A 27,870-nucleotide genomic window follows, 5' to 3' on the forward strand; every position below is an offset into this window, starting at 1 on the left:
ACCTCTAATGATGTTCTGATATACAATTAACAGAAAGGATGCTCTAAAGAATTCATAATGGGGAGTAAAATACAATTGTATGAGCTACAGAATTATATTTTCTACGAGAGAGAGAGAGAGACAGAGAGAGACAGAGAGAGAGAATGAGAGAGAGAGAGAGAGAGAATGAACAGAGGAGGAACACGCAATAGCAAGGGAGCTAGGAAGATGAGGGTTCTGGTATAATATGAGAGGAAATGCAGCAAGGGGTCTGGAAAGGAAGGCAATCTCAAAGGAAGTGACAGACTAGGAGAAAAGGATAGGACAAGAGATAGGGGGCTAGAGAGAGCAGGAGGAACTGGAGACCATGGGATTATAGCCTCTGCCTCCTTTTCTGCCCACTTCTCTGAGTCCTTTGCATAAATCCCCATTTGTCCAGTTATCTGGGAGCCACCTTATTTCTCCAAGAATAAATACCTTATCGAGAATGCTCTCTGTCATGTTCAGCTAGTCACTGAAGATTATTTACAGGCAGTGCATGGGCACATGCAGGAGCTCTGGAGCTGGACAGCTTGGGTTTGTAACTTTGTTGTGTTTTTTATTAGATGTATAATGTTGTTTTGCAATTTAGCTACAGTTTTCTCAATTGTAAAATGAGGATAACACCTCATAATAATCATCTCACAGGGTCAGTGTGATGATTGACATACACATATAAAGGATTTAGCAAAGTGCCTTATTTATAATAAGGGCTCAACATATGTAAGGTATTATGAGTATGATAATAGTAGTATATACTCCTTAAGAAGGTCTATGACCTTTTCGAACTGACATGGAATTCCCAAGAGTCTAAATGGTTGCCTAGTTACAGTTTTATCCTCAAGATTAGAAAAATAATGGAGAATCTAATAATAATAGAATGGTTATTTGGTGCCAAAATTTCTTAGACTGCAAACCATTGGCAATATTATACTTCCCAGAACATTTCTTTTACCTAACCTCTTTTACTCCACTGATGATTTCTTAGTTATACTGGTAATAGTAAGGTTATTTGGCTATAAGAAATGTTATGGCAGATGTTTATGGTCTCATAGGGGGTGGGATCTGTATGAGCATTTAATTCCACAGCAAGATCCGAAATTAGTTTCATTATTCTGGAGAGTATAACAGGGTGAAAATTGGCCCACAAGCCTCAATGGGGGAATGAAATGATGAGCTGGATATTAGATAACCTCTAATGATGTTCTGATAAACAGTTAACAGAAAGGATGCTCTAAATAATTCATAATAGAGAGCAAAATACAATTGTATGAGCTACAGAATTATATTTTCTACCAGACATAATAGATTTTGATATAGCAAATTTAAATACTCCTTTAAAAATAAGTAACTGTCTATAGGTTGAAGCAAAATACATTTATTCACATTCCCAAATTAACAGATTATAAAGATAGCTTTGCTTATGGGGGAAAAATGAATCTGGAGAAATTCTTTGCTCTTACCCTTCCTCCAACATCAACTAAACCAAGCTCCTCTCCTCTCACTAACATCACACTGCCTCTGGTCTCGCCACATCATACCATTTCAGGACTCTATCCCAGATTCCAGCTCTTTTGGTTCTCTGATTTATAATTATGTTACCTCTTCCTTTTTGCATTGACAAATATGATTGATTTCTTGGGATTATGTAGCCAGCTGCTAGAATGAAATAACTCCAATAGACATAAAAAGTGAGAACATATGATAAGCTAAAGAGTTAGCTGGGTTTTATGCTTCTTTTGTGCCACCCCACTTTTTGCTGCCCTCCCAGGAGAACTGAGCCTCATAATGTGATACTAATAGGATAAACCTCCAATATGGGATCGAGGCAGCCCAAGGATGTAAGTTCCAAGAGGGCAGAAGGGTCAAGTCAGATGTCTTCTATCATCTGTGCCTACCACACTACCTGAGCCATTGGAAGTGTTCAATAAATAAAAATACCAAGAAAAGCACACAACTTCAGAAGAAGTAGAATTAGTTTGAAATTGAAATATTGAGACAGCACTGGAATATCTGAGGTAACCGAGTACATGTGAGCCTTTCTGGTTGACCTAAAATCACAGACAACTAATTATAAATATGTAGAGATCACCAAATTCAATCTACTTCATCATTTTAGACATAATTCTAAGTTATTGCTTTGCTTTCATAAAACACTTAAGTAGTTGCCTAATGTCATTAAGTGAGAGAAATCAAGGTAAGACACTTGGAATGAAATATGGTTCCCCTGCCCCACTGATGAAAATAACTCTTCAAGGTTAGAAAATAATGATATTAAGTTATAAAATGACTGGCATAATGCTTGGCATTATAGCAGGTACATAGTAAATACTGGTTAAAAAAAGAATGAATAGAAGGTATTGTCAGATACGTCTTAGCAGAAAGGAAGATAAATTTTAGGGGCCATCTGTGAAGATCAATCATGGATGGTACACAGCCAAGGGGTGGGTTGAGAACACAACATATGGTGGACAGATAGAACAAGAGTTGACCCCTGAGTAGTACAGAATGAGAACCATCTAGTCAAAGATTCAGGGCACAGGCCTTCTAAAACATTAATTACTAAGTTTTACCAGTGTTTTACCTTCTTAGGATCACACATAAAGCTGTTTGATTTTAGGTTTTTCTTTTTTTAAACAGAAATTTCCCCTTTAAAAATAATGTTAGCAACCCAAGTGTCCTATGATAGATGATTGGCTAAAGAAGCTGTGGTACATATATACGATGGAATATTATTCAGCTATAAGAAGAGATGAAATACTGCCATTTGTGACAACATGGATGGACCTTGAGATAATCGTGCTAAGTGAAATAAGCCAGAGAGAAAAAGTTGAAAACCACATGATATCACTTATATGTGGATATAAACCTAAAAGCAACAAATGAACAGGACAAACAGAGTCTCATGGACATAGACTACAGACTAGTGGTTACCAGAGGAGAGGGGAAGGAGATGGGGTGAAGGGGGTCAAATATGTGATGACATTAAAGAATTAAAAATAAATGAATAAATTTTTAAAAAATAAAGAAATTTTATCTCATACCAGGAAAAAATATAATAATGTTAAGAGGGAAGGGGAACAAAGGGAGTCATTAAATCTAAACAAAATGGTAAGTGAAGAAACTTCACTTTCTGAATCATTTTATGTTCTTACAGACACCTTTTTTTTACATTTTAAATATTTTTATTAATTCCATTCAGTCTTTAACAGCTTTATTGAGATATATAATTCACCACAAAATTTATCCATTTTAAGTGTACAGTTAAATGGTTCTTGTTATATTCACAGAATTGTGTAACCTTTATCTCTATCTAATTTTAGAATATTACCATTAGCATCAAAAAAACTCCTATAGCCATTTTTACCCACTCTCCCTTTCTCTCAGCCCCTGGTAACCACCAATCTAGTTTCTGTCTCTATGAATTTGCCTATTCTGTACATGTCTACTAAACGGAATCATATAATTTGTGTGCTCTTACGTCTAGCTTTTTTCATAATATTTTTGAAGTTCATCCCTGTTGTAGTATCTACCAGTATTCCACTCCTTTTTATTGTTGAATATTATTCTACTATAAGTTATGTTACATTTTGTTTATCCTTTCATCAGTTGGTGGACCTTGGGTTTTTTCCACCTTGTGCTATTAGGAAAAATGTTGCTATGAACATTTATGTACAAATCTTTGTGTAGATATATGTTTTAATTTTTTTTGGTATAAGCGTAAGAGTAAAATTGTTGGGTCATATGACCATATGTTCAACATTTTACATATACATACTCTAATCGTAACATTTTGAGAAACTACCTGTTTTTCAAAGCTTGCCAGATATTTTTGAAGCATAAAAAATGAAATTTTAGTCCAATATGTTCTCTGTTGTGATAGAGAGTGAAATAGTTTTTTTTAAAAAAATAAATAAATGAACAGGCAAGGAAGACCATAACTTCAAAAGACCTAGTTTGAAAAAAAATCATTAGTTTGAAACCCAACTTTAGACTCAACATTGAAATAACTTGGAATTTAGTGTGATTCAAAAGCCATGTGAATGACACTAAATGGACCCCAAGATAGGTCTGCTGTCCTTGGTTTAGTGATCGACATTCTGACCTATTTCTGATGATTTCAGCCTTTGCCTGGTATGTTGGCACTTATATAGAAATTTATTCTTCCATATTATTAAATGTTATAACATTGGGGACATCCACTTTCAAAAAGTTTCAAAAAGCTTCCACTTTTAGGAGTTTTTATATGACACATCAAAATGTTTTTAATTTTAACATTAAAAATTTTACCAGACTTTCCTAAATTATTGAGGACAGAGCTTTCATCCTGCTCACTGTTGTCATATCCCTTGTACTTAATCTTTGTACTTAATCATATGAGGCGAGGGAGGCAAAAATATTTATGGACTTGAAAGTAATTTCATTTACCTAAAATTACAAGAACTAATTTTTAATTTGCTATATACAAACTAAAACTAACATTCTATGTGAGAAAAATGCAATATATGAAACCACTGTCTGGGTGAATGTGTGAATGTGCATTGACTACTCTTCTGAATGTGCAGTTTAACTGCCTTTATGAAAGAACTACAAGTGAGACTCACTTTGGAAAATACATGGTGAATATTTTATGTTTCGTCTAAAAGAAATCTACAAAGGAGAGTTAAAAAAGAACACATATTTTTGCAAACAGGTTTCATTCTTCCTGAAAAGATTTTAAAATCATGTATGCCTGCCTTGGGATTTAGTGGTCCTATGCAAAGCTCAGAAAGCAACATACATTCAGTTTATCTGTCAGAACTACTTGGAATAAAGGCAGTCACCTTATAAAAAGGCATATTACATAGAGTGACAAATGGCAGGTATAGTTTATAAAAAATTCAACACTTTCAACATCTGATTGTTATTTTTTACCAGTTCCTCAAAGCATACAGTTTAATTTTTTAATGTGAGACAGAGATACAATTTTTTCTAAAATACAAATAATATGACAACCTCATATCTTGTCTATGAAAAGAAGCTAAATAAGTCAATAGGGTTCTTGCAATGCATGTACATTTTTTCCCTAGTTAGTGAGAACATGCTGCCCTGTAGATTTCTTTGCCAAAACAAAGCAAAATATATTTCAAAGATTAGATTTCCATTCCAGAAAAACAATCATAAAATTTAAATCAACATGAATGTATAAAATTTGTGAAAATCTTTATGAACTGAGAAATATTAAAAAAGAATTAAAGTATATATAGATTTTTTGCTCATGCTTCAAAACAATGTAGCTGTTTTATATTAAGAAAAACCAGAGGCAGTGTTTCATGTAAAATGTTCTATAATCCAGGCTGAAATTAGCAATTTAAATTTGTTGAATGAGGTTACAGTGCAGTATCTAATGCACAAATCACAGAGATTTGAGTACTTCCATAGTTGTTAAAAAAATGTATCGAAAGGCCACAGGTTAACACTAATGAATGTATGTTACACTATTATTATTAAAATATTCAATCTGTGATAATAATTTATTTGTTTTACAAATGCGTTGCAGGGTTAAAACTTTTCTATTCATCTGTGACAAACCATGAAATTCAATATTGCTCACCATGACCAATCCATGAAATTTGTCAACTTTGTTCCTGATTTTCACAGGGCCTTCCTCTTAGATGAAATGACCCATTGAACTAAGAGCATAGCAATTTTTTCATCTATGGTAAATCAGTTTAGTTTATTAGGATTTACTATGGGCTTCAGACCCTGAGCTTTTTATGATTATAAACCATTATGAATAATCCCAAAATTCTGGCAATTTTTCTGTTTCTCCCCCTTCTGAAAGAATTCTCCATTTCTAAAATTAGTTTTCAAGGAAGGGTGACAGAAGGAACAATATGTAAACAATGGGTTGGTTAAAAATCAAAGAGTAAATGAAAATTATAGGAAAATTGGAACCAAGGTTGTTAATTACTTTTAGACTATCTAACACAAAAGCCTCAAAACTCACTGAAAATCAAGATTTATATATTGTGCTTACCAGAATGTTAAGAAAGGAATACTTAATCTAATTTATCCTAAGAAAAAGAAATACTGCATGTCTAACTTTCACTATCTAAGAAATAAAAATATGCAATTATCTAGTTTTTAAGATAAAGCGACTATTTGGAGGAGATTTAAACAAAATTACATTAATATTTTATCATAAGACCTACTGAGACCTTTTCTATATTACAAATTTGAATTAAATAAACCAGAAATAAGCCAGAAAACTAGTTCAAAATTTTAATTTTTCAAAATCTTACTTATTTAGCTAAGTAAAGTATGACAACATTTAAAAAATGCTATTCCTATCTTCACTTGCCATTACTAGCTCAGACACTAAAGTCTAATACTAAAAAGGTGAATCTATGGTAGATTAATTGACAGTATAAAACTATAAGGTCTCTTCTAGATTTGAGCGTACTTTAGAACTTTTTTTTTTATTAGAGCAAATCACTTTACATAAAATTAAAAACTAAAAAATATTTTTTAAAAAGCAAAATGCATTAGATATGATTTTATTTTTCATAGAATTTCAAGATATGGCTGAAATAACAATGCAATTAATATAATTTGACCATTTAAAGAATTCAAATAGTGAAGCTCAAAATGACCCTGATTGTATTGGAGCCTTATCAACTGAACAGGATTGACTGATAGAGATATGACACAGTATTAGGACTAAATTGCTTTGAGAATGAAGAAAGCCCTATTGGTTAGTGTTAGTTTTGTAAAATGGCCCAATTCACAAAATCAATGCAGTCCAAAAAATTTCTACTTAATATTTTAAAGAATTCAATAAATAATATGAAAATAACTTGGCTAAATCACATTATTTTATATATTATAATAGCTAAAAAGAAAGTATATTTGATACTTACTGATATAATTCAGTTAATGGTGAAGTCAAAATGACTAATGTTGTAAACAGATTATTACAATGGGTATGAATTTTAAAAATTTTGTCATCTATGTACTCATGAGGATTTAAAAGTTTCTTTACAGATGTACAAACTGACCATAACATGTTCTCAGTGCATATTAAAATTGTGGTGACATCAAGTCTGTTGGAAAGAAAAGGAAGAAAATTATGTTAAACAAAACTGTTTTTCTGCTTGGCATATACTCTATCATCTATATCTCTTGTATTAAACATAGGTAAGAATAGAAATATTTGGTTAGATACCAGAGCTTCAGAGATCAAAGAAAGAGAGCATCAAAGACAGATTTTCAGTTTCCAAGTATAAAATGACACATAATACCATTATCTTCACGGGTAGTGAGGTCTACAATAGTGAAGTATTTTAGGAATACTTTTAAAAAAATATGTTTATTTTGCATTATCAGAATACTATTTAAGAGGTTCAAGTAATTTTCCTTGAAATTATATTCTTCAAAAGAAAAGCCAGATTAAAAGAAAATGTGCTATTATCCACATATATATGATAAGTAACAATTTGAAGGCAGAACAATTTTCCTCATCCAAGTATAAGCTGTTTGCAGAAAGTTACAAGGCTGGGTCACATGTTCTCCCAGCAAGTGGGAGATGAGAAAAAATGATACCAGAAGTACTAATGCAGAAGCATATAGTTTCAGAAGTTTCCAATATTAAATAAATTTTTGGAAAATATACTATATTATTTATCTTATTTATAAATTTATTTATCTGCTTCTATCTTTATTGAGTTTTAATAGGGATCCAAAGATCTGTTTAAAGATTATTTTGGTCTATGACATTTTACAGACCTCAGTTCATTCCTTTCTTTTTTCTTTTAAATTCAGTGTTGAAAAAATAGAAGATGGAAATTTTGAAGTGATAAGAAGAAAATTAAGTTCAAGGACCTTTTAAAATAATATTATGGCTTCAAATTTATTATATATACAATAAATTTATACATACATTAATAATATATAACATTATATATCGTATATATGGTTTTGGTGATTTGACAGTTGGAGGCTACTGGAATACTAAAAACATCAAAAATCACCTTTAGGAAGGTTTGATTGTAGTTTGCATCTACTTACTCTAATTGTTAATTAAACAATTACAAATTCAAGATATATGTATACACATACACACAAACACATACACACCTGCAAAATCTGATTTCCACATTAATACTGGCTTAGGTTTAACATTCAAATATTTTACTTAGAGAAACTAGAAGAAATAACTCTAGCTTTGCATGTCATTTTTATGTAACTACCCAGAAAATAAAAAACAAAAGTCTCTACAGTACAATTATTTAATTAAATATACTACCTATTTCGTGAGCTAATTGTAAATCTGATTTCACAAACATCTCATAATGACTTGCCACCTCATAGTCAAAAGTGATTTGTACCATATAAGGAAAAGAATGAGGTATTCTTTGCTCTAAAAAAAGGAATTTTCCATCTATTCTTCAGAGTTCAATTTTTTAAAAAATAAATGCTTGGTCAGTAATTCAAAGTAGCCTGCGCAAATTACTATATTTATGAAACACTATGACAGACCTAAATGCCCTTCAGCAAGCATGCTTTATAAGAACATATTCAGGGAATGATTCCTACTGCCAAAGAAAAACAAAACAAAACACGAAAGAGGCCTCTGAGGTCTGTAGGTTCCTCCTAAAATATATCTATATGTACCTATACCTATATATATTTACAGACCTTAATCACATTAGTCAGAATATTTATTAAAAAAGCCTTCTTGTCATAGAGACCATTGTTATTAGGTAAGCAAGTTTTTGTAATATTCATTGTCTAGATAATTTATGGAATTGGTTTATAATTCAGTCTTTAATTAATTTAATATTCAGTAACTGTTGCTCATCATTTTCTGTGATTTCACATTTTGTTAAACTGGCTTTTAATAATACATAATGAAAAGAAAGAAAGAAAAAGAGGAAAGAAGTAATTAGAATATATTAAGGAGAAAAATGATTAGACAAAGGAGTTTCCTTAATGAAGATTAACTACAATATTAAAAGGCTTTAAAAAAACTGAAAAACTAAAATCATTTGGTTGCTTAGAATCTCAAAGCCAAATCAACTGCTCTATCACAGCAATGCTTTTTTCCTCCATTTCGGGATTTCGATTTTCTCTATCTAATAATATATATTATAATATATATTAAACCTAGATTGCAATATATCTTGAATCATTTTTTAGAAACAAGTGGGTTCTATATGCAATTTTAAGAAGAGAAAAGCGCAGTTATTTGATTCAAGTTCCACATTTCCACTTAAATATCTCAAGAAAACTGAATATGATTTCCTTTCAGATGTTAGATACATGTTAAATATACAAGAAGTTATGTCATGAGATTCATAATTACATTCTTCTTTATACCAAATGGTAAAAAAGTTTTCTTGAAAAGCAATGGTTTTTACATCAATTACCTTATCTGTGGAGTTCTCTTATAACTTGGATGGGCCCGAGCATATCTGGAGGCCAGTAGACCCAAAGATTTCTCCAGAACTTCTGCTAAAATCTCCTGGGCTAACTTAGGGGGCAGAATGGTCCAGAGATCATGATGAAGAGCCCAGAAGAAATAATGCCACATCTGGAGTGAGAAGGAGCATCTTTCCCCCTGGCAAAATTACCACACATTAAACAATAGAACCAAATCTTCCAAAATGTCAAAAGTTTGTTTCCTGTGAACCCAATTAATTCAGGCTGAAAGGAAGTAGCTGGAGAGTTTGACACACTAGATGACCAAGAAAGATTTTTGACAAGATGTAAAACATCCTTACTGACAAAGGAACATACATTTTATTTCAGTTACAAGACTAGATATTCCAATGCAAATCCAGATTGCAAGCGTTTAACCTAGTATATCTTTGATTTACCTACTCCTGGTCTACAGTTTAAAATTTACTTTTAAATAATCAGCTTTATAGCTGCTAAACAAGTCATGCTAGTTTAAGATAGTGGTCTACAGTTTAAAATTTCTTCTAAAATTAAATTTTCATTATTTAAATTAAGTATTATATTTTTCTGAGACTATTGGCATCACTGAGATAATTTTACAAATATTCAGATTTCACATTATAATGAAAATGATAGGAGCAAAAATTAACTTACATACTGTATACTTATCGACATGTGTGGAACAAAGGAGGATAGGTAACTATTGAAGATTATTACATTAAGCTATTTTATCCATGGTGTTTTAATAACACCACTAGAAACAGATAATTCAATAGTCTGATTTAACAAGATTTTGTAAAGCCTAGGCAGATGCTATCATTATTTCTTATTATTTTCACAGCACTTCATACTTCCAAGGAGCCAGATTTTCATTCCCTTCCTTCTCCTTATAGACCTCTTCCTGTGTGCCAAATTTTCCCTGACCACAGACAGAGACTCAACAAAGGCCAAGGCCAAGGGGAACAGGCAGAAATGAGAAGGTAGCCTCAAGTGATTTACAACTGTTAATTAGTTAACATGCTCACAGGGAGGTATGCTAGTAATTTGACCTCATTTTCTTCAAACCAGATTAAAAGATTATTTGAAATAGGAAGAATAGAATGCATTCTTCAAACAGTATCTTGATTATATAACTATATCTAAAGTTAAACTAGTAAAACTTCCCATTTTACCTCTAAGTAATCCTTTTTGACTTAAAATTTCTGCTTTGTCCACTATGTATATTTCTCAAATAAATATCATCTAAATAAAAAAAACTGTTCTCTTATACCAAAAGTGAATACTTTCTTATGCATATGCTCCTATTAGTGTTTTCTTTATATATAATTCTTCTGGTAATTTCTTTGATTAATAAAATCTTTTTTAGTTACTATATAATGATCATTTATAGTTTTCTATCGACTTTCAAATGGAGTTTATAAGTGAGTAGAATTGTATCCTTGGGTGGGAAACTTGGGCATCAAATTTCAAAGAGTCAAATGCAAACTGGAAGGGACTCTGACCACTGGCTCCTGACTTTCTGACTATATGTATCAAAACTATTTAAGAAAAAAAATTACAAAATTAATGAGGAAGTAGCAAAATGATAGTTCCTTATGCTTTCTTTATTGTGTGTTATACAATAAAGAATACTTTAAAAAATTTCCTAAAGTAAGAAAGGAGTTTGAAAGCTCGATTTTCTTATACTTTTGGTGTTGTATTTTAATTAAAGAAAAGCTGACTCAGCTGATGTAATGACTAGTATGAATAATTTACACTAACTTTTCCCACGGCACTGGATAGGTGCTTATAATAACGTGGTCAACATGATTTCTCAAAGTTTTCAAAATATTTTTAAAAAATTCCTTGCAATAAAGAGAAAATAAAAATAATTTTAGGCACACAGATTTCTTCTTCTAAAAGTGAAAAAGAATTATTTTTAAGACTTTTTAAAATATAAATTTCAAGTTTATATTCCAAACTGGTCATCATTCTCACAATTTTCTTCAAAATGTGTGTAACTTCAATGTATGTAAGAGTTTTCATTAAACTAAATGTGATTCATTTATTTTTCTGACCTATTTCTCTATTTCTTATCATTTCAAAAGTACTCTGATAGTAAACATCTGTTATTTTTGTAGACTCACTATAATGTAAACAGATGTGAGTTTTTATTTAGATTATATATCAGGAAACAAGCAGCTGGGTTTTATTATATAGCCACTCAATATTATCTTTGAATAGACAATTCTTTATTCTTTGACTGTTGGAAAACACAAGTTGCTAAAATTGAGCAGATGTCAACTGTACTAAATGCTTAATTTTAAACATGTAATCTGAACACCCACTGTGCTATCCGACCAGCACCTCATCAGAGATACCAAACTCTTCGACTCTCTCAACCTGACAGTCTAGAAAGTGGAAATAATGTACCTAGGGCTCACTTGATATCACAAAACATGAATAAATGTTGCTCTACATCTTTTAAATTTGTTCACTATTTATTTACTATACACTGCCCATGGCAATAGGTTCCCCTGAGATCTCTATCCTGTCATTTGCCTTCAATCAGGCAGATTTCATCTCCTTTCCTCTCAAAATGGCCCTGCCAAAAAACTAGTCCTGTTTTACAAGACAGTTGGAATAATGGCGAGAGGAGGAGAAAGGGGTTCAGTGAACAGGATAAAACCCTGTCAGGTACTCCAGCTGTCAAAACAGTTTAAAATCTGTGTTATTTTTAGAAGGTTCTTATTTTTGGTAAATAGAAAAGCAGTATCACTTTATTTTTCAGAGCATAAATAACAACCACTAACTCTGCAATTAAATTGTAACTACTGACCATGTAAGTATATGGAAGCTATAGTACCATGTAATCACAGGGTAACTATCTTATTATTTCTGTCTTTGAAGCTAAAGCATTGTCATAAGATCTAAGAACCACATGTTACATAGTAATTTGGTTTTTTTTTTGTTTGTTTTTAATTCTTGGTAACTTCAATAACAGGTTCTCAATGCATCTACTTATTATTTATACTATACAACTCTTCTAGCTACCAATTTGCATAAGAGGAAACATAATACCTCTATGTTGGACATATAATGAGATGATACCTGTTTTTCAATGAAAACATCATATAGAATTGCTCATTAGTATACTGACACATTGAAATAGTTTGAAACATGAGATGGATTCATTTTCAACCTCTCTGTTTACCTCAAGGCAAATAAGGAAGCTGTGATGCTGCCAAGAGAGGGGAAGACCAATACTTTCATTCTTATCTCAGGCTACCAGCTGTACTATACCACTTTCTCATTTTCATTCTGCTCACTCTTGTTTGCAGTATCTCAGGTTTGGAAAATTCTATATGGATGCTCTTGCAAAAAGAGAAACTATCTGGGAAGGGCCTCTAAAGGAGAGATGAAATGGCCTTAGAATAAGTGGAAAGTCCTTTTAAAGAGGTTCTTATTAGCTGCTCTTCTCTGGTGTGGCAACATTTATTATGATACTAACTCTGGCACAAATAGAGCCACAGGAATCTTCAGTGTAAGGGAGGTGACAAGAGTGACTTGGTTGAATAAAATTCCAGTCTGTTTTTCTCAATACTCTATAGTGATTAGGACAATCAAGAAAAACAAAAACCATAGGCTTCAATCTAAAGGAAAGGGTAGATAAGACTAATGAAGCTAGATTTGACTGATGAATTTTTTTAAAACCCCGATTATCTCTTATTAAGATATAAATGTTTCACCCTGCCCTGAAAGCAACTTCGAGGAATTTCAAATATTGTAGCTTATGTATAATCAATGGGATTTACGGGAGGGGAAAATAATGAAGCCTGATGATGGATAATTTTAACTAACTCTGGGTTTGGTTGCACTGGTAATCATTAGGCTTTAATTCAGTAGAAATTTGGGATTTCAAAACACAGGTTAAATGAAAATAGATAAGCTATAAATGATCAGATGGTTCCTAAAGCACTCTCATAAGAAAATACAATGACAAGGAAAAAAATAAGTATAAAGAATAAAGCAGCTTAATAAAAAAAATATTTATCAAACATAGATTGAAATACATAACAAGAAAAAAAAGCGCAAGAATACCTATAATTGGTCCCTTTGGAAAAAATACAAGGTTGTAGCATTTTGGCATTGTTATCTCTTAGAGTTTTCATTTCATCCCATTATATTTCAACTTATCATATAGCACTGAAACACTGCAGCTCAAATTAAGTTATTTTTACTTTTAAGCAGAAGGAGAGTTCTGATGTCTAATTATTTCAGGTTTTTAAAAACAGTGTTTTTCCTAAGTACAAATTCAATATTTTAAAAATATTATCCTAACAGCCTTCGTGTGTTAGTAATGCCAAGCTCATGTTTCTAATTAGCCAGAAAGCAGGTAGGCAGTAAAACATATTTGTGTAAAAAGGAGGGATAGTAAACTTAACTTCACACCTCATAAAAAGCTTTGTAGTCATCCCAGTGGTGGCTCTCAGCATCCTGTAAAATGCTTGTAGCACAAACTCTGACGCAGTAGTCCGTAACCTGAAACTGTAGAGTGTTGATGAATTCCTGATATCTTTGGACAGGCACCAGGAATATGGGTCTGTTCAGAGGGAATGATCAAAGGGACAGAGATTTAAGGCCTGTGCAGTAGGAGGTAACAATCTCCAGTACTACAAATGGTTTTGATTATTAGATATCAATCATTCATTTCCTCCTAATGCTTAAGTCTGCATTCACATTCACTTTCCGAAAAAAAAAAAAAAAAGCTGGTCTTTGTTTTGCAAGTCCTTTGAAAATGTACATCTGCTGTTCCACAAATATGCACTTCAACTTGAGACAAACTGCATTGTCAATATATCATTCAAAAATAAAAGTATTCTTTGTAAGCCTATTATTAGAGAGCAGTGCATTATTTAGGCATTAGGTTATTGTTATTATAGAGAACACATGCATTTGTCAGAACCAACTTTTATAAAGCTATCACACCTCTCACAAATATACTCTTTTTATTTTAAAAATTGTAATTTTGTAGATGTCAATTATCTCCTAAACTGTTTTAAAATATTCAACAGAAATAAAGTGATTTCTGGCACATTTTGTTTATAAATTTAACTATGAATCACAACATCTGACTGCTTATGAGAATTAAAGAAATGTCACAGTTATATCCTACATCAAGCCAAATTTATTTTACTTTATCTTCAGCTATTTATGTTATGCTTTCTCTCATAACTAAGGAACTGCAAAGGCTGAATAAGTAATACAGAATAGATTCTTGGGTTCACTCTGGACTGCCAGGTCCACATGTTCCCTTTGCAAGGGGCCGCACTATCTTCTAGAGAGTACAAGAGGATAGTTAGAAAGACCATATGATAATATCTGTGGTCATTTTAATTTTATGTACAGAAAACATAGAATCACTTTAGACTACTAATACATGAGAATTAACACTGACAGATGCTTCCTTCTCAAATGTTAAGGGTAGTTTGTTAATAAATTGATGTTCAAAAATATGTTTACATTAGTCAACAGAATAGACTGAAATGCATTTTTTTCTATGTTATCTCCTAACTTCTTGTAGGTTTAGAAACAAAAGAGAGAAGTGCCTATTTTACAACTGTGTTGCACAAGGGACAAAAAAAAGTTTATTTTTCCTTTTCAGTGTAGTCAATACAAAGTACCTCACATGGAAAGGGTTTGTTTGGTTATGTCATAACAGCATTCAGAAAATTGTTGCTCCAGATTAGAATATGGAAAATACATGGGTCTTTTGAGTGAACCATTAGAAAAAAATATCTTTCTTACTATCTGTGTATCTGGTTTAATATATTCCATGTTTCACCTTTTTGACATTTCCTAGTCAAGACAAATGAAAATATTTTACCGTGTTAATTATTATTTTCTCTTTCTTAAACATTATCATCAAAATTTCACTCCTGTGATATACAAAGAGTACATGTTACTATATGCACGGACATCAATTTAATTTAAATAATACTCACTTCTTAGTATTTTCTTCCATCAAATTATCATATTGAGTAAAATGCTGGAAGACACACACTGCCGTGGAGAGCAGTATGTGCAAGTTTTTCAGGGGTGCTTTGCAAGGAACCTCCTTGCCTCTCTCTTGCAGTCTCTCCAGGACAGCTGTTGCCACTTTACAACAGGCCTCCACAAAGTTTGCTCTAATTTCCTGAAAAGAATCATCTCTGCATGCCAGAGCCAGTGGAAGCATTGTGTCAAGTTTTTCCATGATGTCAGAACAAAACTAGGGAGAAATAAATGTAGCACCGAGTTATTTGTACTCTGACAGCACCATGTAATTTATGTACAGGGGAGCCAAATTCCTAAATAATGAATTTGGCATCAAACATAAATATGATGATATAACTTTATAGTAATCAATTTCTCAGTTGTAGAAAGTTAAGTGTTTTAAGTCAAATAAGGAAATACCAAAATGATGCTTCTCTCTATATAACTTTCAAACTTTATGCTTACCAGACATTATGAAAAACTCATAAAATAGCTTTGCATGACAATACTTTCATTTGTAGTTAAATACATATCCTTGATATTAACATGATTGCATGATTTTTGAATTTAATTTTCTTTTGCTAAATTTTTATAAAAGATTTTTTAATTAATCAACACATGTAAATAAGGTCATGTCAGTTTAAATTAATCTAGAAGCATCGGAAAGAACCTCCTGTAGCATCTTCTTATTGGTGAGGAGTCAGCAACTTTTAGAAGTAATGCCTGTCTACCTCTTAATGGGAAGGCGAAACTTGCCTCTACTTAGATTAGCCAACAGTGTTCTCTGGGGAATGTTCTGGAGCCTCGACGTGACATTACCAGAATAGGAAGCTATCTTTAAGAACTCTTTTAAAAACATTTCAGTCATGGGTTGCTGGACTCATTGTGGACTTAATACCGAGTAACCATATTGACCTATTTGCATAATTACCTATTATTTTCTCAGTGTATTCTGTGACTCTCAAAGCACATATAAATATGTAAGACTGACGCTAATGAAACAGAATGTTCATTAAGGGATAAAAACAGATTTAAAAGTTGCCCAAACCAATAAAAGACAGTAACTCTAAATTTCTCCTGAAGTCATTCAAAGGTATAACCCAAACAAGTAGTAGACATAGGGAAAACAAGATGGTAACAAGTCTAAGTCCTTTTTGCTAGTAATGGCCCACAATACCAGAGAAGAAAACTGGTATTGGGTCAAGTACCAAGTGTTTGCCAAGAGGCTCCACCATTTTTCTACAAGTTCCCTTTCAATGGCTTATAAAAAAAAAAAAAAGCCTCATTATGCCAGTCTACCATTTTGAAAGGATTTCACTTGGTTCTTGCCTTTGCAATTTTCTTTGGTTGGTCCTCCTCAGGAACTACACGGCTATCTCGCCAAACTTGTTGGACATTTACAAAGTTCATAGCATAGGTCACAGCTGAAGACCTTTCATTCTGTTCCTGCTGGAGAATTTTTAGAGAAAAATCTTCAATTGCTGTTGTTATACAATGTGCCATGGGAAGAGATATTTCTTTAAATGCACTTCTCCAGCCAAAATCTAGGAAAGTAGCCTGAAATATAAATTTATATGGCATTATATTAATTTTAACTCGCCAACAAGTGTTTCTATTGTTACAGATATAAAATTATTGCTTTCATTCAGCATGTCAAATATAGGTATTCTTGGATAAGCTGTAAAAGCCATTCTTACAACCTGAAATATATTACCCAGTGAATAAAGCAATATACAAAAACATGTACATTCTTTAACACACAGTAATATCCTGACATTTCATTTTAACTAATCAGTAGATTTAATCAAAAAATTTTTCAAAATTTAATCTCTTAAATATAGTTCAATAAAACCATCTTATGAGAGCTGAAAGTTATACTTACTATTTATCACATAAAGCAAACTTTAAATTCAATATATTTAATAAAATCTAAATTAGATTTTATAGTCTTTTTTAGAGTTTATTGTTAACAAGTATTGCAACATGACAGCATTCAATATTCAACCTTTTATTTCTTTTTCACTCTCAGAAATCCAGATAAGCCAAAAAATAGTAATAAATGTATTTCTCAGAGAAAATACATCACTGCACCTTCCTGGATCTTTACTTTAGAATTTTATTTAGTTTCTCCACTCATAGAGTGGTAAGTGGCACTACTTTTGTTCCAGGAAATGAAAAATTAAAATTATCTGCATTACTCTGTGGCGGGGGTGGGGGGAGGTGGAATGGGAAGTTTGGGGTGGAGGTTGGTGTTATTTTCTTTTATTCTTTTGGTCTTTGTCTCACATAGCAATATATTAATGAATGTATATTTTCCCCAAGTCCTCTTATGTTCTCTAGTACTAAAAACATTATGGGTAGTAGGCTGAACCTGTGCTTAGAATTAAACTTTCCCTGTTTTCATATAATCTTGTTTACAGTAATAATTTACCTACTGCAACTTCAGAAGACTCTAGGCTCAATATCTCTGGCTAAATTACTTATTTTTATGGATCCCAGCTTTTATGTCAGAAAAATAAAAGAGCTGAATTGGTTGATTTCTATGGTAACTTTCAGTCTAAAATTACTGAGATTATGATCATTAACTTCATTTTCTTGTACAAACATCCCACTCAGCATTAATTTTATGCTTTGTGTATATACTGTATAAAGTAATAAAGGTGATTCTTCTAGAACTAAAATTCTATGATTCCATGATTCATTCTATAATCAAAAAAAGTGGCTCTCATTCTCATTATGCATATAATTAAGTTGTAATTGAACTTTCTAAAATTTATTTGGACTTTTAACATCATGGGGCTGGAAAACGCATCTCTCATTTTATTTTTGCATAAAATTATTCAATGTTTGAATCTATTAAGCTCATATCATCTCCTTCCTTATATGTGAAACTTTAGAAGTGTCATGGACATAGTCCTGTACTATAATAGTATTTCTTTGGGACATATTTATGACAGAAATGTAAAAAGGAAACCACCTCCACAAAAATTAAAAAATAACAGCAAAACTGGTTTTTATCTCCCCACCAAGGAATATTTATTCATTAAAATTAATCGTTCATTCATTCATTCATCCATACATCCAAGGAAATACGTCCTGGTAAAAATTGCCAGTATTGCCATGGCTGTAGTGATGTGTGTTTGTGCGTGTGTGTGTGCATGCACATGTGTGTGTGCAATGATAATTATCTTGGCCCATGGTAATTTATGTGTAATTATAATATCTTGTTCCATCTGATATCTTGTTCCATTTTCTTTTCAAAATATAAAAAACCAAGCACATTAATAGCTGCTCTTAAAAAGAAAACTAAAACCTTTACTACTTAAATGTCCTCCTAGAAGTCTATTTGTTTTCACGAAATATTGTCTGTGTCCTTTTACTCTTTCCATCTGATGATTGGCACCAAACATATTCCAGTTAGAATAAAGAACATTTACTAGTTGATCAAAGAAGAAAGAGGAAATAATGTGGCTTTCCGTTCTGTGCACGAAGTAAATACCCATTGAATTCCTTCTTTCATCATTTAATGCTAATTTCTTTATACCTACTCTGATTTTTGGTTAAAGTATAATGTATAACTTTTCATTTTCCTGATTATTTTCCTTGCTTTCTAAGTTGAAACTATTAAAATTCTGTGTTCTTTTGCTTTTTGAAATGTTTACCTATTATATTAGTCAAGATCCATTCAGAAAACAGAAATCACTCTAGGTATTTCAAAAGAAAAATTTTTAACTGTAGGTTACCAAGGTGGTAAAATTTTGAGGAGCCAAACATGGGTTGTGAAGTAACGACAGCTATTAATATAGCAGGAAGCCACTACCATTCCTGGGGCTGGAGGAACAAAGCAAGGGGACTATCTATGGAAGTCTAGTTCCTGGGGCCACCAGTCAAAGTTAAAGGTAAGGCAGACCTGCCAGGTGGAACTGAAACCATGGAGGGAGGACTGTGTGGTGGGAGCAGGGCCTACAGAAGAGATAAAGCAGTTATGGATACAGAGAGAGGAGAAGAAATACTCTGGTTTTCTCCAACATCTACCCTCTAGGTCTTCCATCAATGCTTTTCAGTGGCCAAACCTTCCCAGAATCCAGAAAGCAAGGAAGCTTGGAAGGGAGAGAGTGGTAATGGATCTAAGAACAAACAGTTACATGGTGGATACACGAAAATAAGAAGCCAGTTCAAACTATCCTTTCTTTTTCCTTTCCTTTTTAATATCCATTTTTACCCCTTCTCAACAATTATCTACAGTCCAAATTCTCAAAGTGTAGACACTTAGTTGGGATGAGAACGAAGATTTCTTCACTTCTAGCTCCCTACTCTGTCCGTGGAATCAACTGTGCAAAAGAGGAGTCTCCACAAAATTCAATTTTCATCAAAGCTTATAAGCCAATTTTCAATCAAGAATTATTTTTGCATGTGTTAAAGGGTAAAACTCAAAACATTTTGATTCATAATGGATTCACATACATATGATGATGGTATTATATATGAATAAAGAAATACCACCCTTTTATTCATCACTTACCTCTTTTACCGGTAGCAATTGCTCTGAAGGATTACTGATTTCATTTCCTTTGGGTTTCTCTATTACAGCTTCTGTATTGGATATGTCCAAAATTCCTATGTGATAGAAAAGAAAACAAACACACAAACATACATTAAGAAAAACAAACCATACTAGGTGAAATTAATAAACTCAGGCTAAAATTAATTACATAGAAAATCTCTATCTATAGTATATATACACATACATACATATCAAAATGCAGACAATATAGTCAACAAGATGTAGGGTGATGTCACCATTACAATAATGACAGTATCAAAATATAGAGTCCTTTTCCATTCAAACATACAACTTGATAAAATTTATGTGCTATTTATATATAAATTTGATGTACATACATATATAATCTGTAAAATATAGATCCATTTGTCATGAATGCATTTTCATGTTGATAATGTAGGATAAGTTAAGAGTACAAAGGAAATATTAATTTCCTTGTTCATGTAAAAGATTAAATTCTAAAATGTTGCATTTAAAAACAGGTGGTGTTTCTTAGCACTTTAATACTTCTTTTTTTAAAACAAGAAGGAACAAAAGTACATGGATAAACATCAGCATTTTAGAAAAAATTACACTCTTTATAAAGTATGTCAATAATTCATTGGAAAACCACAAACACTGGGATAGATAAAAAATAATTTCTAGCTTCAAAAATGAAAATATTTTCTCAACTTTTAGATTTTAGAATTAAGAAACTCTTTTCCCTAGGGAAAAAAAAAAATAAACCTACAAAAATTTAATAAATAAATATGCCAAAAAGAAATCTTTCCACTTTTTCATTAAGGTTCTATTAATTATATTTTAATTTGATATGAATGAGTTAGCATTTGTTTCTTGCTTGGACTTGATACATGATGGTGAATTATAACTATGATGTAATTTTTTAAAAAGTTTAAGAATCTTAAGAGTCAGTTTCTCCTTATGTCCTGGGCAAACAAATTTCAAAATCTGAGTCAAGCTTCTGACCAATATAGTCATCTAGAAGATATATGCTTTTTTTTGTTTTTTGTTTTTTTCTAAATATTTGGTTCTGTGAGCTTAATCGTGAGTAATTTCTAAGTAATACAGTTCAGAGAAACATTCTCTAGAGAGCTAAATATTCTCTTTGATAGAGATAACAACATCCTTTTGGGAAATTTCATCAGAGTTTATATATTCTAAGGAAAAGTTTCTTCACCTTTTCTTAATAATTTAGGATTTGTGAATACTTTTGAGAACTTGATAAACGTAACAGAACCCTCCAACCATATAGTCTATGTAAATGTTCACACACACACACACACACACACACTCACACACACACTCACACACTCACACACACTCCTGAGGGTTACCAGGCCCTCCTGTAAATCACATTCATGAACCTCAAGGGACCACAGACCGCAGTTTAGGAATCCTGCTTCATTTCTCAACACACATCACAACATGAAGGTTTTAGATCAATGTTATATGCATTTAACCTAAAATGCTTTCTCTATGACATGCATTTTATTATGTCTTTTTAAGAAGATGGTATTATAAATAAGAATCAATTCTAACATTGAAATAAAATCCAGATTAATCAAAGATTTTTAAATAAAAAAAGAAAACTATAAGGCTACTAAAAAATATGGAATATTTTGTGTAGAAAGCTATAAGGCTACTAAAAAATACGGAATATTTTGTGTAGAGAAGACTTTGCAGGACACTAAGTGCAAAAGCCATAAAACAATTCTGCATAACAAAATATCATTAGCAGTCAAAATAGATATGATAAACTGACTTTGCTCTTTCTCTCAAAATGTCCACACTTTAAAAAAAAGTTAATAGACTTTAGTTTTTAGAGTAGTTTTAGGTTTACAGAAAAATTGAGCAGATAGTACTGAGTTTCCATAAATTCTCTCTCTCCCTGTCCTCAGTTTCTCCTATTGTTAACATCTTGCATTGGTGTGGTATATTTGTTACAACTGATGAAACATTATTGATAGATTATTATTAACTAAAGTCCATAATTTATATCAGGGTTCATTCTTTGTGTTGTGCAGTTCAATGAGTTATGCCAAATGCATAATGTCATATATCCACCTTTAGTGTATCATACAGAATAATTTCACTGCTCTAAAACCCGCTGTGTTCCACCTATTCTCCTCTCTTGCCCTTTCTCTTCCCTTAACAACCACTGATCCTTCAACTGTCTCTATATTTTTGCTTTTTCCAGAATGTCATACAGTTGGAATCATATAGTAATTAGCCTTTTCAGAATGGGTTTTTTCACTTAGCAATATGCATTTAAAATCCTTCCATGCTTTTCTGTGGATTGATATCTCATTTATTTTTATCACTGAATAATATTCCATTGTATTGCTGTACCACAGTTTATCAATTTACCTAGGGAAGAACATCTTGGCTGCTTCTGGGTTTTGGCAATTACGAATAAAGCTACTATAAACATTCTTGTGCAGGTTTTTTTTTTTGTGGACATAAGGTTGCAATTCATTTGTGCAAATATGTAGGAGCACAATTACTAGATCATACAAGATAACATTTAGCTTTGTAATATATAACCAAATTGTCTTCCAAAAAGGCTATACTATTTTACATTCCTATCAGTAATGAATGAGAGTTCCTGTTGCTTTAACTCCTTGCCAGAAACTGGTGTTGTGTTTCAAATTTTGGCCATTTTCATTGGTGTGTAGTACTATTTTCTTGTTTTAATTTGCATTTCCCAGATGACATATGATGTTGAGCATCTTTTCATATGCTTATTAGCCATCCATGTATCTTCTTTGGTGAGGTGTCTGTTCAAATTCTTTGCTCATTTTTTAATTGAGTTTTTTGTTTTCTTATTGAATTTTAAGAGTTCTTTGTATATTTTGGATACAAGTCTTTTACCAAATATGTGTTTTGCAAATATTTTTCTCAGTCTGTCCCTAGTCTTTTCATCCTCTTAATGACCATACCTTTTTACTTGGCAATTCCACTTTAGAAATTTACCATCCAGTTATACATGTGTACATATAAGACATAGGTCAAGGAAATGTGCCATATAATTATTTGTGGTAGCAAATGGACATGAAAAAAGGACCCTCAAGGTCCATCAATGAGTACTGGTCAAATTCATTAATGGAAAACTATTCAGCTGTTAGAAAGAATGAGGTGTTTTTACATAACTGTTAATAAAAAAGAACCTGTGCATATTACGTCAAGATTTTGTGTTATTTTAATATGAGGATATATATGGAAGTAGTTGTCTCTGGAAAGGGAAATTAGACAACTGGAATGGGAAAAAAACATAATTTCACCATATACTCTTTGTCTTATTTAAACATTTTACTATATGCATGAACCACTACTCAAAGAAATTTTTAAGAAAAAAAATAATAAAGATCAAGTTTATGACATAAAGGAAGAACACTTATATTCTTTTTATTATTATTTTTATTTTTAAATTATTGTTGACATTTAATATTATTTTATATTAGTTTCATGCGTACAGCATAGCGGTTAGACGCATATAATTTATAAAGTGATCCCCAAATTAATCTAGTACCTGCCTTCACTAATGGTGAAGAGATCAACAAGTACACATTGGTAGTTACAAAATAGTCACGGGGAAGTAAAGTATAGCATAGGGGATACGGTCGATAATATTGGAACACTTGGATTCTTAATGTCACTTTACTCTTCTACAGACAGCTCAAAAACTCCTTTAATTTAAAAGGTATTTACTCAGGAAAAATAATATTAGCTCGAAGTATAAACTTTGCAGATCTATTTCTGGAAATAACTATCTGCCACTGTGAAGCTATAATTTAAGACTTATGAAAAAAGTTTAATTATCTTATATTTATCATTTCACTCCCAGCTACATATGTTTTATTCAATCAAATTAATATGCTTTGATATTTATACAAACCATTTGCCTATTTTCATTATCAGTAAATAAAAAGTTAGGCTTCCCAAGACTTCTCTGGCTGGTGAGTAATTCTATAGTAATATAGAAAATGAATTATCAAGCAATTATGATAGCCTTTATAATATAATCTTCCCCCCAAATTACAAAGACTTTTTAAAAACTTAATCCTATATAGAGAAGCAAAAGGGATCATTCTTGGGTAAGATTAGTAACATTGAATGTAAAATAATAACATCTCTCTTGATTTTAACAAATTGTGGAATTTTTATATTTGCTTGGGATTCAAAATGATCAATTTCAAAATTTGACATTGTCAAACTTTATGAGCTCTGTGAACATTTGACAAATTATTTCACCTATTTAAAATATATTGAAAATTCTTTTTTGTTTCCCAGTAGTAAAACATTTACTAGAGCAAGCAGAAAGGAATGAACATCTTAAAGAAACCGTCACAAAGTCACAAAATTCAAAGTATGTATATTTCTTTTATAAACAAGATAGAACAAAAATCATCAAAATCATTTCAGCAAAAGATTTTTCTACCATTGTGCCAAGCATTTTCTAGAGAAGGTAGCCCATTCTGGGCTCATCGCTCCAAAATGTAGGTTATTTGCATGCAATCAATACTGGTTTCCTTAAGAGCATGCCCGGATTAAGGACCTCAGTAGAGTGCAGAGGGTCACAGGAATGTTAGCTGCTGAACAGCCTCCCCCTACAGAGTTCGCTGTGGTTCATTTTATACTTCTGGTTAGTTTCTACACTGTCGCTTTTTTTTTTTTTTTTTTTCCTAGAGAGTAGAGGTTGGCAGTACTTCCCTGTGACATTCACTTTCACACCCAAATTGGTCTTCATGGGCTCCCATTGTGTGCACTACAAAGCAACTTGCCTTGTTGGCAGCTCTAAGTGAGAACTACAAGTCTCTTTTCTTCACTGTTCTTTTCTGGCTCACAAGCAACCTCCCACCAAAAGCTGAATCTGTAGAAGAGACTACATCCAAGAGATAATACTATGAAAAAGTATGAAGAGAAGCCCAGGTGGCCACCTTGCAAATTTCCAATGTGGAAGCCTTCGACCTCTCTGCCCAAGAAACAGCTAAAGTCCTAGTGTAATGAGCTTTACAAACCCTAGGAGCCTCTTTACCTTAACTACATACGCCTCCCTAATACAGTCCCTTAACCATCTAGCTAAGGAACTCTTAGAAGCCATTTGACCCCTCTTAAGACCCCCTAAGAGTACAAACATTCTTTCAGAAGATCTGAAATCTTTGATTCTTCTGAGACAAACCCTAAGTGTTCTTCTTACATCCAATTGAAGCAGCCATTGCTCTTTGTCGATTGCTGGGGCTAAAGGAAAATGAAGGCCAAGAAACCTCCTGGTTTAGATAAATCTCAGATGCCACCTTTGGAAAATTTGAGGAACTGCCCGAAGAACAACTTTATTCTGAAGGATCATTAGAAGTGCCCCATAAATCAAACCTGAGGCCACTCCATAAGATATAATCACCTAAAAGAAATACACTAAGGTACCAGTCAAATAATGTCCTATCATTCTCTAAAATGACCAAAATAAAAACCATCAAATCATGATCCAAAAAAAAAAGCAAATAAATATAATGGCTAAATATCTTTTCTTTCTCAAAAAATATTTCTTGGGTCTCTATAAAATCTGTTGCATCATATTCAAATTACTAAGACTAACTCAACAATATAGTAGGAAACATCAAAGTAAAAAGTGGTTAATCATCTTTATATCTTCTCTATGTGATGTTAAGCACCTGGATATTTTTAAAACATCTGGACAATGAAAAAAAAAACCTTACCTTTCATCACATTGTTTTCGTTACATAGACATAGCAGGCCAAGATCTTTATTAGCAAAATATGCTCCAATCAAAAGAAATACACAGGAAATCAAATGATGATTTTTTCTTTATTCTCTCCCATACAAGATTTCTAAGCAAAAGATTAACTATCAGGATAATTTAAGATACATTTGGTTTCTTTAATCATCTGTTTCAAGGAATCTTTTCCCTACTGATTTAATAAACCAAGGCTTTTGGTAAGAATTGATTAACTTGGCTAACTGAATAAAATATTTAAGACTTTTCTTGACAATTATCCTCAAAATCATCTTTCTAGGGAATATTTACATAAAGTTATGTCAGATTAAATCAATCTTGGCTTTGTTATAAAAAAAATACAAAATTTCAACAATAAAGAAAACATATATGACAAGGAAATGTTCCAGTACTTAGACATTTCTTATACCTGTCCTTCAAAATTCCTTTCATAGTATGTTTGATAATCCCAAAATATATTTCTCTAGTACACTATTATTAATGTGATATTGAAGTTGCTTTTATCTGCCATGCTGCTTATGTGACAAATTTGGGGTAAGACAATATATTGCGGCATAATTAAATATTTTCTCTGTTGATTTTATTCAATAATAGTAACTATTGCTCTCAAATAGACAGCATTTGCAAGTCTCAACATTGCTTGATCTTAGTCTACCAAAGTCAAACCAGCTTTTTCTTTTTCTCTTTTTTCTGAAATCACTATGTCAAAATTTTGCTTCAATTTTCGGCCATTTCAGTTTTATATGTTTACCATACCTCTCTAACTCAATTCAAATTTTGAATTTATGTTGCCCTTAAGAGGAATGAAATTCTCAGAAATGACCTAATTTCTCTAGGGCCTGGCCTAGGACCAATGCAAGATGAGTCTGGATGGGTAGAGGTCTAGATTTGTTGGGGTTCACTCTGTTTCTTGATCCACGACTCAGAAACGATCTGCTAGAGATGTAGATGAGGGATGCCAGACTTTAGCCAAGAATAATGGATGAGTGCCCACATCAAGTCTTAACTGCTCGAGGAACCAACATTTCAATCAAAAATCAGGATGTCATATTTCTCTATTCGGATCTCTTTGACTCAGTCAGTTCCATCTAGAAAACCATTTAGGACTCACTTTATCTCCTAATTAATCTACTTTTTCATTCTGTCTTTTAATTTTCATATTTTATGTCTTATATTTTAATTATTTTCTCATTGGCTTTTGTCAGCTTCAGAAATCTATATCCCACCTCCAATTTTCTTCAAATTATCTCCAAATTTGGAAAAAGTATCTACATTATTTACTTTATAATGTAATAATGCCACTTAAACTTAACCTGAAACATGGACGGGCAGTAAGCTATGCTTAACATAAAACAAACTCCAACCCTATAACTTTTCTACATTATTTACCCAGGCAAAGTAAGTAAATACAAAAGTAAATATATTAAACGAAATGTAATTCCTTACTAACAAAACAAGGTTTTGAAATTTTCCGATTGTTAATCACTTGCTTGCCTAACTTTGTTTTACAAATGCAGCCCCTATCTATATTTATTCTCCTTAAAATGATATATGGTATCACGTAAAAGAGAACTTTGTATAGTTCATTCTGATATAGATGCAAATCTTTATAAGTATAGATATGAACACAGAGTACATATCTTAACTATTATGGCTCTGAATTCTACCTTTAATTTTAGAAACATTATTCCAACACACATGGCACAGTTTTCTTCAAGATTTTAAGACTAAACTTAAAGCAACATATGATATAATTATAATTACTATTGGAATAACATGTATTAATTGTTTATGATACACTAGATATTCTTTAAAATACTTTATACACCCTAAATCATTTAATTCTCACATTCATACATAACATATTGGAATCTAAAGCATCAAATTGTACAAGAAAACAAGAGGAAATTAGTCTGCTCCTACACTATCCTTGTGAAAGTGAGAAAACTGAGGTCTAAGGAAACTAAATATTTTGTTCAAGGTCATCTAGCTGCTAGTAGCAGAAGAGGAGCTACTGGATCATCCAATCTGCTTGTTCTTTTCATAGGCCAGGCTGTGTTTCTTTGAATTAAAAAAAAAA

General features: G+C 32.0%; 1 protein-coding gene across 15 annotated transcripts in view; it reads right to left on the minus strand.

Annotated features, from left to right (window-relative positions):
* The window catches only part of KIAA0825 (KIAA0825 ortholog), a 356,002-nt gene that overhangs the window by 240,170 nt on the left and 87,962 nt on the right, over positions 1-27,870 (minus strand). For 14 of the 15 annotated variants that reach the window (XR_003046665.1, XM_015590466.2, XM_015590467.2 and 11 more), the window contains 6 exons: positions 19,997-20,091; positions 16,804-17,031; positions 15,444-15,709; positions 13,891-14,041; positions 9,429-9,619; positions 6,921-7,103 (listed from right to left, as the gene is read on the minus strand). Coding sequence is in view for 14 of the 15 variants with exons in the window: in XM_015590466.2 (XP_015445952.1) it covers positions 6,921-7,103; positions 9,429-9,619; positions 13,891-14,041; positions 15,444-15,709; positions 16,804-17,031; positions 19,997-20,091 (1,114 nt within the window). In the remaining variant the exon portion in view is untranslated. The remainder of the gene's footprint in view (positions 1-6,920; positions 7,104-9,428; positions 9,620-13,890; positions 14,042-15,443; positions 15,710-16,803; positions 17,032-19,996; positions 20,092-27,870) is intronic. The other variant, XM_015590470.2, reaches the window with a different exon arrangement.

Source organism: Pteropus alecto, unplaced genomic scaffold (assembly GCF_000325575.1).
Source record: "Pteropus alecto unplaced genomic scaffold, ASM32557v1 scaffold20, whole genome shotgun sequence".
Classification (NCBI taxonomy): domain Eukaryota; kingdom Metazoa; phylum Chordata; class Mammalia; order Chiroptera; family Pteropodidae; genus Pteropus; species Pteropus alecto.